We start from the raw sequence: 17,865 nt of genomic DNA, 5'->3' as shown, positions 1-17,865 counted from the left end.
CATAAAGGAAACAGCAATTATTCCCAGAGCACTGCAGCTCGTTGGCAAGGCTGAAGAGCCTAGCCGCAGCACTGCACAAATTCATCCATGCTATTTCCAGACCTGAGTGACTGTGTCCTTAAAGAGCTAGACGTAACTTCTGGACATTTACGTGATCCCTCATTGCATTGGGTACAACTGGCCAGAAATAGCTGTTATCTGGGTGTCGATTTGTGAAGTTCTTTTTAGAAAATGGAATTGATTAGAAACTTCTTTTCTTAGTGAGAAAATGTGGCTTATAACTATTTTGTAGTGCGTTTCTTGTAATCAGTTTGGTGGAGGGGAACAAAGGAAGACTTTGGAAGGAACAAAGGAAGACTAGTATAAGTATTTTGCAACTTGATGATGATTAAACAGCTTACATCCATTTGTATGAATCATAGATCACAAAATGGTTTGGATTGGAAGGGAATTTAAAGATCATCCAGTTCCAACCCTGTGCCATGGGCAGGGACACCTCCCACCAGACCAGGTTGCACAAAGCCCCATCTAGCGTGGCCTCGAACGCTTCCAGGGATGGGGCATCCACAGCTTCTCTGGGCAACTTGTTCCAGTGCCTCACCACCCTCTGAGTGAATAATTTCTTCCTGTTATCTAATCTAAATCTGCCCTCTCAGTTTAAAGCCATTCCCCCTTGTTCTATCACTGCACTCACAGACAAGAAGTCTGTTCTCAGCTTTCCTGTAGGCCCCCTTTAGGTACTGGAAGGTCACTGTAAGGTCTTCCTGGAGCCTTCTCTTCTCCAGAGTGAACAACCCCAACTCCCTCAGCCTGTGAATATAGGAGAGGTGCTCCAGCTCCTTGATCATCTTTGTGGACGTCCTCTGGACTCATTCTAATACTTCCATGTCCTTCTTGTGCTGGGAGCCCCAGAGCTGAACGCAGCACTCCAGGTGGGGTCTCACAAGAGCAGAGTAGAGGGAGAGAATCACCTCTCTTGCCCTGCTGGTCACTCTGCTTTTGATGCAGCCCAGGACACAGTTGGCTTTCTGGACTATAAGTGCACATTGCCAGCTCATGTCGAGCTTCTTGTCAACCAACACCCCCAGGTTCTCCTCATCATGGCTGAATTTCAATTATTCTCTGCCCAGCCTGTATTTGTGCTTGGGATTGCCCCAGCCTAAAAGCTAGGTATCAATAGCAGGAAGGGCTATCAACAATGCCATCAACAAAGCCATCATCAATGGCTATCAACAACAGGGTATCAACAGCAGGGATGGCTATCAACAGCATGAAGTATTTTCCATTTAACTGTTTCAACACTGCTGCTGCTTTTCTTTTAGATAAGAGCCAAGGAATAGATCTGGAGTACAGAAAGAGTTAGTGACAGTGATGAATTCCCAAGAGTTTCCAGGAAAGACACATGCACACAAAATACATTGCAAAATGTTTCTTTCCTTCCATTTCTTTTACTATCTTCACTTTCAAAACTACAAAAAACAAACAAAACAAAACAAAAACAAACAAAAGAGTCAAAATGTTCCCCAGATTAGAATGAAGCATGCTATTTTGCATCAGAAATGTACAGGCTACATAAAAACTCCCTGTGTCATTAGTATGATTGATTAGCTAAGGGCAAGAGTGAAACTCACTTGTTTTGAATTATTTTTTTTTCCAAAATTGACTTCTACAGAAGTGTGAAAAGCTGGTGCTTTCCCTGTTCTGCAGTAGTCTGAGCCTCCCATTCCATGAACCCGTCAGCCCTCTGGTAAGTACTGAACACAATTCCATCAGAGCGAAGCCAAAGAATACTCTGGTAGACCTCATGAGTTTCTCCTTTGTCTTCTTGAAATATATTAATTGCATTTTTTTTCTAACTAACATTGCTCCCTAGGTGGGGGTGGCTGTTTCCCACTTCCAAGTGCTTTGAAGTGTCAGATTTGAGGCAGGTAAATGCTGGCAAATGTTCTCAGGCCAGGTTTGAGTGTCAGTTTAAGACAATGGTATGGATGCTAAGGGTATGTAAGGTGTTCAAGTGATAAAGGAAGTTGCATACAGCAACAATGTCGTACTATTGCCAGAGGAGTGGTCTGCTTCTGAAATAACCCTGGACTCCCTGTTTTCTGGTCTGTCGCACAAAGGCAGTCGTGACTGTGTTCACGGGAAGGTGTGGAGCCTGACTGCTGTTTCATCCATGTACTCAGCTGTTAACTGGCTACTTTATGGAAGTTGTAGATTCATGTGATTTTAACAGGGGAACACAATGTGAGACAAGTTGAAGGAGAAAAATGAGAGAATAACAGGAGTGTTTATGTGAAGAAACAGTCCAAATAACTCTATATGTGTGTGTATATATGTGTATATATATATATATATAAAACCAACACATTCTAATAAAGCTTGCAATGAACTTATGGAACACATTATCTAACAAGTAAATTTTGTTCCAGAAAGATTTATGGAGTGGGAAATCCTGGTAGCTGGTGCCATTGAAAAAGACTTTTGTTGAACTTTAGAAAGAGTGCATAGTAGCATATTTTTTAGTCACTCTTGGCAGACTATTACCCACAGTATCAGCTGCCAGTATCTCAGCACATTATTTTAAAAACTGCTAGGGGGAAATAGTAGCTAATTATCAATGTTACATATATTATTGATTACGGTTTAATGATGACATTTATATCTGGGGATAAACTTTAGGAAGTGAAAATAGCAAAGTAGTCCCTGAAGTGTGCTATTTTCAAGACCAATCTTGCAAGCAAGTATAGATTTAATCAAAGCTAAAGGCGTACAGGAAGACGATGTGCAAGCGTAGCTAGCAGAAGATCAGAGCTCTCTTCCTTGCTGCAAGGAATCCTCTGCAGTGACTTCTGTCCAAACTACAAGCAGAAGTCACTGGACAGGAAATGTTTTAAAAAGGTTACATACCTGTATTTTATTCTTATTGCAGGCTCGACATTATTATCAGATCATAAAAAGGCCAATGGATTTGTCAATCATACGAAAAAAGCTGCAAAAAAAGGACAAGTTCCACTATTCTGCACCTGAGGAACTTGTGACTGATGTGCGTCTCATGTTTTGGAACTGTGCAAAGTTCAATTATGTACGTTTCTAATATACGCGGGTGAGGGGATACAACTTCTTGGAGGGTTACGCTTTCAGGCTGTCACAGTGGCATAATTCTGTTGGTTCCATTAACATCAGTTATAGGACTAGGATAAGCAGGATGATTAATCAGTTTTACTCTTGGAGTTACATAGATTTTTTTTAATTTATTTATTTAATGGCAAAATTGAGATACATGTGGATCCGAGAACTGGAGGTACATATAGATCTCAAATTAAAGAGCACATCTCAGCTGACAACTTTCTGGAATGATGCTGAGTTTACTGTGAGAAGCCATGCTTACCTAGCAAAATAGCTAGGAAAATTCGGGTGCATAGAAATTCCTAAGCGATGGCAATGGCTATTCTTTCTAGCCCACTGCACATCTCTTTTTCTTAGAGGTGCAGAATCATTTCCCTTAATAGCAGCATCTGGTTTTTACTTACATTGTTAATGCAGAGGAGCTAATGGCCTGTAGAAAGAGTGCAGAAGACTAATGGAGATGTAGCAGACAGAACCAAGGCGAGACATTAGGGTAGGGTAGGCATTTGTTTCTGATCATTGATGATTTCTTTGTGCAGGTAGACTGAATGGTTATTTACTCTTTTACAGCCAGATTCAGAGGTTGCTGAGGCTGGACGATGCTTAGATGTATTCTTTGAGAGCAAACTGAAGGAGATCTATCCAGATAGGCACTTTCCTTCAATGCAACAGGATGACTCTGATTCTGAAGAGGAGGAGAGCCAGAGTAGCAAAATGCCCCCCCAAGATTTTCAGTGGCCATCATATGGACAGGAGTGCATTCAGCCTAAAAGAAGACGGCGCCATGCTGTAAGATTGCAAAAACAAAAGCATTTGGTTGCTAAGTGGCCACCCTGCTAATTCTGTTTACAGCTACTGATGGGAAGTTTTGACAGTGCTGTGTGGGAAAACTGTCAAGCTTCTATCGCAGAGATGTGATCAATTCTACAGTTTTATGTCAAGATCCTCTCAGTGGAATAAAGTGTCAGTTGTGTATAAACGTGTGAGAGTGAACAAGTGAAGTCTCTCAGGCCACACAGTTATCTTCCTAGCAGAAAACTTTTTTTTTTTTTTTTAAGACTAGGCTCTCTAGCTATTCATTGTTTGTTTCCTTTGTACACAGGAAAGTGAAAAAAACTAAAACAATGATGTTTCAGCCAGCTAACAGCCTTCCTCAGGTATGACCTCCTGAAGATACCGGATTTACTATGAGGAATCCAGCAGAATAACTGACAGAGTTAAGGTGTGTGGGAGGAAAGCAAAGCACTCGGGCTGTTAATTGAAACTCTCCTAATCTGCTGACCATATGCCTTATTTCTACATCTTGTGGATAGATAACAGATCAAATGTGTTTCAATCTGTCAATATTCCATCTGTTAAATCATGTATGTGTTTTGCAGTGTTTACACTGAAGTACTACAGTTTTGGTGATAGGTAATCATGATTAATAATAAAAGTAACATGCTAATAATATTTAACTTTGCAGTACCTTTTTATAATCTGTTCAACATAGCATCTCTATTTTATAGAACACAGGTAACCATGTAAAAATCTTATAATGACAATGAATTTTGGCCATGCTTTGTGATAAATACAATGTGTGGTCATAAGACATAATCCTGTTGTCTTATTCGATGATTTTTCTAGGAGCTTGACTCCTCGAAGCCTACGGGATACAGTCTAATGTGATTATCTGATTAGCTGCTTCTTTTGAAGCAGAGCATTTTCATTAAATCACTAAAAAGCTAGTACTAAAAGTGCTAATATTAAGGCTCATTGTGGGCTGTTTCTGAGTGCATACTGGATGCTGGGTTTGCAAGGAATGATTCTTCTGGTATCTAATTCATGCTCTGTAAAGCAGTGTGGAATTCCTTGGGTCCCAAAGGCAACATTTTTATACAACCCAAGCAAGTTGGTTTTCTTTAAAGCAGATATTGGACTAGATATATGAACTAGTCCAATAGTTAACTATGAAGCAACTAGGTAATTAAGAAGCAATTTACATGGTTATAGAAGTGCCTATAAAATAATATAATATATTCCAGATTTTCTCTTATTTCTGCTTATTTCTTGTAGTTGTGATTACTAGCAGTGCTAAAAGATAATGATAATGTGTGTACGTAGAAGTTGATACAGGATGAAAGGATGTCTAAGCTTTCATTTTCCTAAGTTCCATGATATATTGGCAAAACAACACCAATGGCTGAAAGAGCAACTTTGGAGTTCACTTGAGCAAAGGGTAGCATGTAATTTTAAAGCCTGAACGGTGGGATAGGTAACGAGACATGACACCTGATCAAAGTGATGGTTTGCAAGCTGCTTTCTACATCTTCCAGAAGAAGGTGAGCCAGATCCTCACACGGCTGATGCTTTCTTCCCATGTATGTGAGGGGCATCTTCCTTGTTAGAGCTCTGCCCAGCGGCGTAAAGCTGGGCTGTTTTCTGGCTTTGAGAGAGAAGAGTTGTTGAAGATCTCATACCCAATTAAAACTCATTTTAATTGGCTTCCTGTAAATAAAGATGATATTTTCAGCATAGTTTATATGGGCTATTTGGTCTGGTAACCATGTATGTTATTTTAGATAACACTTTAAAGTTTATATATGAAACAATAAGATGTGAATGTTATATTCTATCTCTGTGACTTAGTTTGCCATTAACTTGGTAGTGAGTTGATGTTTTCTTTTGTTTGAAAAAATAAAATTCTGGATATTATAAGATGACTGGAAAACTGTGAGACCAAGGGACACTATATTTTCTGTATGTTAATTTCTGTGTTTGCTTTCTGTCAAACTCATATTCTCAAAACAGTAGGTATCTTGGCACAAGGAAATGAGTGCAGGTTTGTAACTGAAGTAATCATGCTTATCTCTGCTACAGGTGTCAACTTCTTTCAGTTGGCAATTAATTCCCCCACCAAAGACCTATCTTTTAGCATTAATATTACAAAAATGATATGCTGCATAGACTTCAGCTAGGGGCAAAGGTAGAAATAGAAAAGACTAATCACTTGTTCTTTTCCTGGAAAGTAGAGACAAGAACCTACTTCTGTTTCATAAAGGCTGTAAGTTTGTTAACTGTACCATTAGTTTTGGAGAATGCCTGTTTTAATCAAATGTATCAAGGATATATCATCTCTTTATTAAAAATAGAAGCATAACAGTTTATCACCATATATAAGATATTCTTCGGGTAAGTTCTGGCAGGACACTATGGCCTGAGCACTCTTAAGGGTAACTTGTTTTTTGTGATTACTTCTCTAAGACATAGCAACAGTTTTAAAAATATTCATAGTCTTTGTCGTGCTGGTAAGCAAAATAAAAATTGAATTCATATGTATGACTTCACCTACTTTCAAACCCGTCTGTGGGTAAGCAACTTCAGAAAGCACTGCATGTTGTAAGCATAACGTTATCCATTTCAGAGGTTGCCTTGAAATTGCTGGCTTGATATGTTCCTGCTGCTAGGCACCATACCACCAGGGCATATAAATTCTTAGACTGTTGAAGTCCAGTTACACACTGGTACTGGCACTAAGAGGTATGAAAGGAAGGATCTCCCTTCTAAAATCAGACAGCCCGCGCAGCCCAAACAAAGTGATAGGTTATGTAGTTACTTTTTCTTTTGTCACACAGCCTGTTTCACAAGTCAGAATGTGTAGGAAGGAGAGCAAGGAGGAACCCCTGAAGTATTGCACTGGAAGCACAGCTGAAGCAAATGTCAAGAAAACTGTGGAAACCCCAGCAAATGCACTAGGCTCTTGCAAATGCAACCAAGGTCATAATTTTTCCTTTTATCTTTAGTAATGGGTTACATATAGAATGGGAAAATCCTCTTCATGCTTAAGCAGTTGGAAAAGAGAATAATTGCACTTCAGTAAGAGGTCTGTTGAAGAAGAAATTACAAGCTATGCATTTGACTTTCATTCCCCTACAGACAATTTCAAAGATACTCTTCTAGTACCATTAGAGCAGAATGAATGACACTAGAGTTAATATAAACAGGTATTTAACAATTTAGTTTATCAAATGATTGCATGTTTATATATGTAATGTGCTTTGCTGAACAATAAAATACACGAAATGTATTTTTGCACATCAATCTGAAATTTTTGCTCTGACTACATCTGCTTTCAAGTAATATACAGATTATATAGTATCATTTATCACTTACCAGATAAGTTGTTGATAACTAGTGATAGCAAAGCAAAATAATTACAAAAGCAGTTATGCTAACACTAGAAATTAGCTTTCTATTTGTGCTGGAATTTTCGGTGCCAAGTAGGTATTCTGCCTTTTTGTTTTTCAATTACTACAAGTTAAAATCAAACACTCTATCAAAAAGTAGCAAAACAATGCTTGAAGTTTAAATTTATGTATATGTTAAATGGACAGGAAACATAACATTACTGAGATGAAAAAACTATTTTAGTGTATTTGATCAGAAGGAATCATAAAAGAAATGCTAAAATTGAACATGCTAGAAATTGAAGAATTATGGAATAATTTACAAAAAATGTCAGTCAGATGTTGCAAGTGTTTTTCTATCATAATTGGTTCCTCCCTGTTTGGTTTATTATAGTATAAAACCAACATCAGCACCATTCTAACCTACTGGCCTGAGGGATACGAAGTCCCTCTTTCAGTGGATGGGTTACAGCTGTGCTGCTTTTAAGACATAATTAAGACAAATTAAGAAATTAAGACAGACCTCTATTTTCAAATAGAGGTAACCTTTAAAAATAATATAAACAGGAAGAAGTAGATAAACTTTTGGGCGTGCAGTTCTTTCAAGTGTGAAATACAGGCAGTAGACTTCAAAACTAAATACCACCTAAATTTCTCAAATTTAATAGATATCAATGAGATAATAGCAATGAGAGGAAAAATAAAGATAGACGGTAGTTTTGAGCTAGGGAGGATGCACATCTTCTGAAGCTATCTTGTAGATCAGGACTAAGAAATGAGAGGTGAGAAATATGTTTGAGAATTCTGAGAAATCCTGTTCTTTACTGAATGTTCATGAACATCCATTTTAGTGTGTAGTTATGTCTATTTTCAGGAGAACACTTAGTAAACTGGATGAAGTTTATGTTGGGATATGGAACCAAAAGATGGCTTTGTTGTGAGAAGTGTTTTAACTGTGGTGAGAGTACTTCTGGTGGAGATGAGAAATTACAACATTCAAATCTGTTGTCAAATATTTAGCTCTCTTTGCTCCATTTTGGTTCCTGGTATCTGAATATGAGGTTCTTGAACTTCTTTCTGCACAGAATGTAATTTGTAACTTGATTTCCTGTAAATTATATATCACAGTATATTTTTGCTGTAGAAAAGCCCATTTTAGATTAAGGAGATAGAATGACATGCAGGTGTTTTTCCCAGAGCAAATAGGGTGGGCAGCGTCTGAAGGTCAGGGAGTATTTTTACTGCTCTTGGAGAGTGTTTCAGATGGTTAACAGCTTTATGGAAGTAGCAACGCTTATTTATGTTTGTGCTGTGGATTGGTAGTCTGTAAATTACTATTCTTGATCCTGATTGTAATGCCTAGGACAATTACGTCAGTTCAGAAGTGTTCTAGAAGCAGTCAGATACTGAGACAACGATTATTAAATTTGCTGTGAACATTAGTGAGGGAATCCAGGTTTCCAGTACAGATGATAAAGATGTCACTTAGGTATTTTAGGCATAACATAGATGCTATGTTCCTACATGTTCTGTGCTGAGATAACATATCTGCCCTTTATTCCAACACTCCCTTAACTGATGTTCTGTGGTGAGCATTGCTTGCCACACTAGAATGTCTTTTTGACAATGTTTCTCATTAACGTTCATGTATTCACTTTAAATTAATATATATATTATATATATTTGTACACTGACATTTGGGCAGCAAATGAAGCATACTTGAATATTTTTCCTTGTTTGCTTATCAGCCTGCTCTTCCTACTGATGAAGTCACTAAGAACAGGAATAGTTCTTACATCTCTTATAAATTCAGCACTTGCTCATTATTCCGTGATATCCTCCTCTGAGAAACTGTGTTGGTGCCATTTCATTTTTTACAGCAGACTTCATAGAGTATCTTGATGTGGTGCAGATATGGGATGCACAGGGAATTTGCAAGATCCCTTATGGGAAATATACAGTGAAAAAATTGTGAAATATTAAAACCAGATATACTGTTTGGACCGTACCTCTGAAAGAGGGTGAGATTTTTTCCTGTGGGTAGATGTTACAGACTTAGCTGGTAGCCACGTCTTGTGGTCAGTCACTGCCTGCACTGGGCTGAACTCCTCTCCTGGCTGAATAAACAAACACAGCATTCTAAGTGTTTCAAGTGCTGAATTACTTTTGTAGATACTCAAGGAGCTTAACCTTTATTTTGGGCCCAGCAAATGTCAGCATAGAGCAATCATGAAAAAGCACCAAAACAAGTGCTATCTTTAGACATTGAAAGTAAAACAGGATAAAGTGTTGTATTGGGAAAGTAGAGAAGTGGAGTAATGGGATATTTTATGTAGCAATTTCTGTATTGTACTGCATTTTGTAAGTTAATTCTATAAATAATCACACTTTTGCTATTTCTTACTGTTTTAATATTTCTTTAAGCAGCATTAAAACACTTTAAGCCAAGCAGTTTATGCACATACTGTGTATTCTGTGGTGCAGTGCTTCTGACTTTACAGATCACTGGGCCAAGCTAAGTAGTTCTCTCCTGTAGCTGAACAGCAAACGGAAAACACCCTTAATCTCTAATGATGAAAATATTAATACAATGAAACAATAGCTACAGAACCAGCAGACAATGCAGAAGTGTTCTGTAAATCACAGAAATTAAACAAAAAACTTAGAGGATATTTTATTCTACTGCATATAATAAAGAAAAAATATAGAGCTTAGATAAAATGAAAATCAATTCAAAATTCATCCTAACTTCCTACTCAAAGTCTGTGCTGCATCTTATACATAATTGTAAATACCTCAGGCACCTGCAGTATATTAACACATTCAGGTGGGATTGTTTATGATAAATAACATTTAAAAATTCAGTGCTTTAAGTAAACACCGGGAACTCCTCTGTTTCTTCTTCCTTGTGGTCTCTGAAGGCTTTAGAAACATTTATACACTGGCTCCCTTCCATCCATGTTTGTGATATACTTATAAATATGTCCCATTTGTAGCAGTGAAAAACAGCATGATAGGCTAACAGAATAAGTGAGTGGTAAAGATGCAAATTGAATATAGCTCTCAGACCTCATTGCAGGATTACCATCTAGCAGTGTTACATGACAGAACTGTGGAACATTTCAGGTTTAAGACCCAAGGCGAAAACCATTCCTTATGTAGGAGGGTATTCGGCTCTTAGCCTTATGGAGGACGGTATTCGGCTCTTAGCATCTCCAGTCCTGGAGGGGTACTGAGAATCATGCAACCTTTTTCTTACCTACATGGAAGTTTCACCCAGTGAAAAGAATAGGGCAGTGCTCAATCCACTGCTGCAAACCTACCGCTGTCTTACAGCACACAGTCACATTGGCCTGGGCGATATGGGTACTATAACTGTCATCTCTGGCCGGGTGAGGTTATCTCAGAGTTATTACAAACAGGATGGATTTCCTCCAGAGAATGAACCTCATAAAGGCTTACCAGAAGTAATATTCCCTACCATTCAAGAAAAATGAAAGTCTTAATCTTCTTTTCTGATCTTAGAAATACCACAAAAACCTCTGCAGTGCCAGTGTTACTTGTCGGCATGAGTCTGCTGGACAAGGAAATCACAGCAATGATCTTTTGAGGTGACAACCTCACCACTTGTTTGTAGCTCTTGCATCATGTTTAAAGCTCTTCCCAGACTGCTACTGCTGGGGTGTGTTGCATCATGCCAGCCTGAGCTCTGCGCAGTGGGGCCAGTAATCCCTGGGATACATTCAGCACCTGAGCTGGGAAGTGTCCCTCCAGCACACCCTTCATCCACTATCTGGATGACTAATACAGCAGGGGGTATTTAATAGAACAAGAATATAATTTTTGTCCTTTCACTGGTCCTAATCAGAAAGTACTCTAAATATGAGTGTGTTTATATCAACAGAACAAAACCTTCTACTCCTCTGGCTAGAGAACAGGAAGATATCTGAAGAATTAGTCTGATTCTGCATTTATTGCATTTTATTGCTTCCATATAATGTATGTTCACTTTACAAATAAACTTACATTGATCACAGCACCTCTTCACAGCTGTCAGTCCTGTAACACCCTTCTTATTTTGAGTTATGTTCTCCAGCATTATTAATTCAGTAGTCTGTAATTAAATGATTGGCTGATCAAATTGTTCCCTCCAGAGTACGCATGTAAATGCATTGAAGACTGACTGATTTAACTGAGGTCACTCAGAGATAGTTTAGTCTTCAAACTCACCATTATGAAAGATGAGAAACAGAGAAGAACATACCTCAGGAGGGAAAGACTCTCTGAACTGGGGGCAGGAAGACTGCATTTTTTAACCTTGGATATTTTTTCTTTTAATTCCCATGAAGCAAAATGATTCTGAAACCAGAGACCCAAGACCACACAGACTGTTTTGTTTTATTACTTTAAAGTGTCAAAACTGCAGTTCAGATTTAAAAAGACATCATGGTAATTAGCTGGTTTCTCTGTTTTGCATTCTGTCATCATGTGAGAACAAAAGGAAAATTTGAGTGTGAGGGTGTAAAGGTGAGTAAACACAGAAGGGGATACTGTGGGAGTGGTGTCGCATTATTCTTATTTATTTATTTTATTGTATTTGTTTTTGTCAGAGAAGTTGAGTGTCCCTTCTGTTTTCATAAGATCTGCTTCCACATCTCATATGCAAAGATTAAGAGGCTTACACAGATGTAAGCTGTTGGGGGGAGATGAAGGTTTTCATGAAGGTGTTGTTTGGTATGTTTGTTTGTTTTTAATATTCACTGGTTATCCGTTTGCAACCAAATGGGTGTTTTCTCAGGTTCCTCAAAAGCATTTAGGTAGCAGTCACTTCCAGAGGTGGCAGGACAGCCTGGATGGATCAGTAGACTCGTATGATGCAACAAACTAAGTTTTTTTCATTAATCCCTTTGGACCAAGAGACACAGTGAGGCTACCTATTCCTCTCCAGTAAGGGAAGATTCACCCCCCTGTGGTAAAGTGATGTACAGATCTGGTACCTAGGCTGCTAGGTTGACTATGGGATAGCAGAGCTGGTGCTTCCAAAGCAAGGCAGTTGGCTCCCTCTGCTGATTTGCTATATGATTATAGTTGTCTTAAGCAACAAGCGCTTTTCCTTTCGGTCCCAGAAGTTCCAGTATCGTTATGCCTTGTGTTTTTGATGTGGTTTCTTTCCCTGTGAAGTAGCTACGAAGCTGTATGGTCCCCTCTAGCTTAAAAGCTGTATAGACCTTTACAAAGATTAATATACATATTTATAACAGAGAATCAAACTATAGTGTGGCAGCTGAGTATCTTAGGTAAGAACTACATAAAACCATAATTACACCCATCTGTTTCCCTTAAGTATACTGTAGAAAACAGTTATTGCTTATATATCTTTTGATAGCTCTCTCTCAATTTGGTACTTTGGGGAAAGAGGGAAATGAATTTTCACCTTTATCTTTTTCTAGAAAAAGATAGTGCTTAAATTCAAATATATGAGAGAACAAAGCTGAAAGTGTTTGTTAAATAAGCTTTATTTGTATATTGATAGTGTCAAAACACAGCAGAGCTTTCCAAAATTCTAACACTTATGCACCGAAAACAAAGACAGAAGAGACACATCTTTAATAAAGCTGTGGCTATATAAATAGACGTTAACAATAAACACACAATATTTCTTAAAAATGCACAGAATTGCATCAAAGCTATTGGATATAAAACCAGCTTTCTAAATAGCTGTAAATTGCATTGAGAAGATACGCAAATAAGCCTTACTATTACGATCTGGCTGTTATGTGATCATTTAACTAGATTCACAAATGGGGTAAATCTGTGAAATGTGGGGCTTCAGTGAAGGACTTTGAAAGGCCATTTTCCAATGTGGCAGAACTGATGCACTGACTCTGATGTGTGTCTATAGCCAAAAAAGGAACTGATTTGTGACACTGTCAAAAAGGAAACTGGACTAAGGGAACTTGTCTACTTGTTTTTCTTTGTTTTACCACATATTGATAACCATTTTAGGCATGTTTGTGTTAGGATATATTATATTGCACACTTTTGAAAAGGGCAGCTTGTAAAAATTTGACAATCTGGGCACAACCAAGTTACTTAAACGTGAGCTCCTAGTACCTTTTGAAGTGTTCTCATGTATAATATCACTTGGAAGTTACTGTGAAGTCTCAGTGATTTTTTTGAGCACATTTGAAGGTACTTGAGACTTTCAACAGAAAAATGAAGGTAACATGCTGTCTCTCCTACAGATACCTGCATTTGTCTTTTACGTACGTATCTTTTGTGTCACGTACCTACATGCACCTTTCTCATTGCACAGACTGATGAGAATTGCTGAGCATATACTCCAGCTGTGTGTTGAACATCAGTACTAGGCAGTATGGTCACTTCATCTGGGATCTTCCGGATTTGCTGCAGCTTCCTAGAAAGGATCATATTAAACTTACAATTCCACCTGCAGTTGCCACTGGCTGTTGCCCTGTGTTTTCAAGTGAGTGATGTCTACCAGCTGTCACTTGGCAGGCTGCTGCAGGTTACATGGCACCAGTAGATGGAGCTAAAGGATCCCGATCACTAAAGAGATGGTAAAATTAATACTGAAAGTGCAGGCCAAAATTTTGCCTTTTTCATGTGCTGCTAATGTTTGCCCTCCGCTATGACCTTTTTTTTTTTCCTCCTGAATTAGCGTGCATGGAGAAATTAATACAAGTGGAGCACTTTATACGATCTGAGAAATCAGGTTGTCTAAAAAAATTTAGATGAGCATTGCTATGTGCCTCTGTCCAAATGATGCTTCCTGAATTTCACCCATTGTCAGTGACACTGCAGCTCTAAATGTCACATTGTCACTGCTATGGCAATTAGTTAAAGGTACCAGCACTTTGTAAGCTTGTTATGCTCTGCTGCGAAAGATGTAAAATTCCTGCATATCTGTAAATGGGCTCTTATTAGAAACATGCTACTGTAAGATAAACTGCATCATTTTATATCTCTTGTAATTGTTTCCTCTGGTGCTGCTAATGATAGGGGAAACTGGTGTTACTTTATCTACTGGATATGTAATGCCATACCTATCTGAGACAAAAATAACTTTCTGCAGGCCCTAAGGAGACAAGCAGATATACTCACACACTGCAAGATAAATATTTAGATAAATAGAAATGATATCTGAAGCCATACCTAAAGCATTCCCATGGACTGCCCTTTAGTACACACTTAGCTGTGCTTTGAACAGAATCCAATTAAGTAGCACAGAGGAGTGAGAGCTTTCAAAAATTCCCTTCAGATAAAGAAGTTTAGATGTCTCATGTCAAACATAATTTGACCTCAGGGGTTGCAACCTAGTCCTTAATAGGCATTTCTCACCCTTGAAAAAACAGCTGGCATTTGAAACAATGCCTTTTTTTGAGAACTTTGGCTTACTGTTATGGCATGAAGGTCAAGACTGTGTTGTACTGACTGAGAAGAGCACAGCAGCTTTCACAGTGGTTCCTTACTTCATATGTGACTCTTACTTGTACTTAATATTTTGAACTAAAAAGATGAAATGCAGCATGAAAAAGTGTTGTTTTCTGTGTGAGGCTTTGATGTGTTTTACCTTTTAGCCTCACTATTGTTGTCATATTATGGTAATATTGAATGCTTAATCTCATTTTAACTGATGCCTTTATTTGACAGGCATCAGTTGGTCAGACCAACTTGTGTTGGTCGTAAGTTTCCTGGCAAGGTACATAGACAAGTTCAACTTGAACCTTTCAATGGAAGGAATGCTGACAATCTGGTGTATCTCTTCTCTACAGGCTACCAAATGAAAAAAAACAAATGATGGACCTGTATGAGACTGTGATCAAGCCAGGCCAGCTCAACCCAGACACAATGGAGGCAAATTACAGCACAGGCAGGCTGGGAGCAACCACCAGAAGAGCTGGAAAAAGGTTGTATTAAAACCTCTCAGATCTGAATAGAGGGATTACTCCTGGTTATAAAAAGAGTCCACACATTATAAGTGTGCAATTACTTCAGAAGAGCAATTCTGCTCTAATTGACCCAAAAAGGCAGTTAGCCGGTCAGGCAGCTGGCTGGGGACAATGGGGCCGAAAAGGAAAAAGAAAACAGCCCTGCATAAGATTAGATTACGTTTTTTTATCACCCACACTAAACAAAAACCTCCTGCCTTTACTCCAGGTGACTGCTGGGTGGCTGTTTGAGTTGTTCTTGACTTGCTTTCCTGGGGGTGGTGAAGCATGCCAGAAATAATGCGATTATTTGGCAACCGTGGATCAGAACATAAATCTACAATGCAGGTATCTTAGAAGAGTCAGAGTTGCTCTTGATTCACAATCCACAGGTGTCAAACAGGCAATTTTTCTTCTGTAGCTGATTTTACGTATGACCTCTTCTACTGGAAGTAGACTGTCACAGACATACCTAAGTCACTGTCACATCAGGATTCACTTGTTGTGATGTGTTTTTTCTAAGGCTGAAACTGAAGTCATCTGGATAGGATGCCTGAAAGAATGAATAAGATGGGTTAAGTAACTGGGCTCTTCCCAAGCTCTTAGGCTTGTCAAATGTTGAGGAATTTAAATATATTATCTTAAAAAATGAATGTATTTAAACTTTTTGTTTGGTTGGTTTTGTTTTGTCTGGAAGGCCTTGTTTTTGATTAAATAAGCCTTTGAGAAAGGGCTATAAGTATTTGTACCCCTGGTCATAGCTAGCAATTTAAACAGAAAGAGAACTGGAGGTACTGTGCCCAAGTTTTAGAGCAAGGTTGTAACTGGGTATTCCATGTTGAGGCTCACTACATGAAAGGAAAAATACAGCACCCTAAAGAAAGGATAGCACGAGCGCTCCAATTTTGGTAGGAATGTCCTGAAATTGTACCCAAAGGGTTTCTTCCTAAGTTATTAGAGGAGCCAACTTCACTTGTTTTCAGATTATTGCAGGGCTGTCTGACAAATACATACCCATGTCTTTATGTCTAGGAACTGAGTAATTTTTATTCAGGATAAAAATAATGATTATACAGGCATAATAAGGAATGTTTATTACTTTATGTGGAGTAACTGATTCATCTATTATGTTAGTCCTTAAAACCTCAGTTACTAAATGGGGGGATATCTGAGGTCTAATATTAAAGTCTTTCAAAGCAGCCTATCTATTTGAATAATATTGATTTCAGAGGCCTATTTAATACAGTGATAGCAACAGTTGTGGAGAACATTCTCAAGCTTGGCTTTTTAAGTTTCTCCTCTGTAAGACCAATTCTTACTGAAGTCAGTAGGACTTGATACTGATTTCCATGGGAAGCGTCAGACTCTTAAAATGGTACCAAGGAGAAAAAGGCATCTGAGAGGTCCTCCTTGATTCCATTAAATCTGATTTATAATTCAGCTACCTTTTAATATAATAAATCTGCTTAAGTCCCTTTCTGCCCTAGCTATTTAGCATTCTCATTGCCCTGCCCCTTTATTTTTTCCAGCGGTAGGCTATGACATTCAAGCTTTCAAACAGCGTACTGCCTGTGCTGAGAGAACCTCACTGAAACCATTGTGTTACACACTGCTTAGCAATGCAGGAATTTGTTTTATTTCTCCAGCAACCTTATAATACCTTGTTTGTTTGCCTGCCTTGTGAAATGCAAGCAGGGTTGCATTCTACCTTGCTGGGTCCACATGGATCCTCATCATGTACCACAACAGGAGAGGCTGATGAAGAAAGCTGCTACCCCTCAGCATGAGCTAGGACTCCACCTCATTGTACTTTAGGTAGATTGTAGTAACCTCACATACGTATTTCATAATGTATAATGAGCAGAGTAGAAGTCCTTTTTAAAAAGAAAACCTTTTGCCTTTGTTTTTTACTGGTAAATCAAAGGCATTTCAGTCAGGTACTTCAGACATTTGTATCCACTAATTTTTTTTTTTTTCCAAGGAGTATATTATTGGGAAACTCAGAAAAGGAAATAAATCGTGTAGTTACTGCTTGGATGTAGCTTTTAATACTCTAATTCCCACAGGTGCTGCCTCCTGAGCTGAGCTACCTGCAGGCATAGGTGCTGTGCACCCACTGACTTTATTGGCTCTTCAACAGTTAGTAACTTTGCGGAAACAAGTGTAACTGGTTGAAATGAGATTATGCGTGATGTTCTTAACAAAATGTTTTCATTTAAGAATAGTTCTTTATATATATATTAGAAATACCAATATTTAAGAACATTCTATTTTTCCTAAAATAAGCCTATCTCAGCCTGAATTAATGTTATGCCAGGGATTAAGCTATTTGCTACAGGCAGGCCAGGCAGTAACTCTTAAGAGTTCAACTTCTTCCACAGAATTTCACGAACAGACAAGAATTTACTAATCTAAAATCCTGGGCCTGGACCCACCAGTCAGACCGAGCACATAGCTACCAAAGAACAACTGGAGATTACAGTAACAGTTACTTAGAACACGAGCTGACCGCAGCAGGTGAGTGTGCCTGTTCACAGCAAGCACATCAGAGATGCAGACGGGATAGCTAGCCCGGGGCGGCTCTGAGGCGCGGGGCAGGCGTGGGGGACCGGGACGGCTCG

The 17,865-nt window shown here is 38.6% G+C and overlaps 1 protein-coding gene and 1 long non-coding RNA gene across 15 annotated transcripts in view; both read left to right on the top strand.

Annotated features, from left to right (window-relative positions):
• The window catches only part of TRIM66 (tripartite motif containing 66), a 49,235-nt gene extending 43,406 nt beyond the window's left edge, over positions 1-5,829 (top strand). For 10 of the 14 annotated variants that reach the window (XM_040559036.1, XM_040559035.1, XM_040559041.1 and 7 more), the window contains 3 exons: positions 1,673-1,747; positions 2,930-3,082; positions 3,697-5,829. In XM_040559036.1, coding sequence (XP_040414970.1) covers positions 1,673-1,747; positions 2,930-3,082; positions 3,697-3,966 — 498 coding nt within the window. In that variant the 3' untranslated portion in view covers positions 3,967-5,829. The remainder of the gene's footprint in view (positions 1-1,672; positions 1,748-2,929; positions 3,083-3,696) is intronic. The other 4 variants (XM_040559037.1, XM_040559034.1, XM_040559033.1 and 1 more) reach the window with 2 other exon arrangements.
• A 4,650-nt stretch (positions 5,830-10,479) lies between these two features.
• LOC121071077 lies at positions 10,480-15,218 on the top strand. Its single transcript, XR_005820370.1, has 4 exons — positions 10,480-11,819; positions 11,903-12,026; positions 13,609-13,779; positions 15,089-15,218. It is a non-coding gene; the product is annotated as an uncharacterized LOC121071077 (long non-coding RNA).
• The last annotated feature ends 2,647 nt before the right edge of the window (positions 15,219-17,865 follow it).

The sequence above is a fragment of the Cygnus olor genome, chromosome 5 (genome assembly GCF_009769625.2).
Source record: "Cygnus olor isolate bCygOlo1 chromosome 5, bCygOlo1.pri.v2, whole genome shotgun sequence".
Lineage (NCBI taxonomy): Eukaryota > Metazoa > Chordata > Aves > Anseriformes > Anatidae > Cygnus > Cygnus olor.
This window is presented reverse-complemented; position numbering and strand designations above follow the sequence as displayed.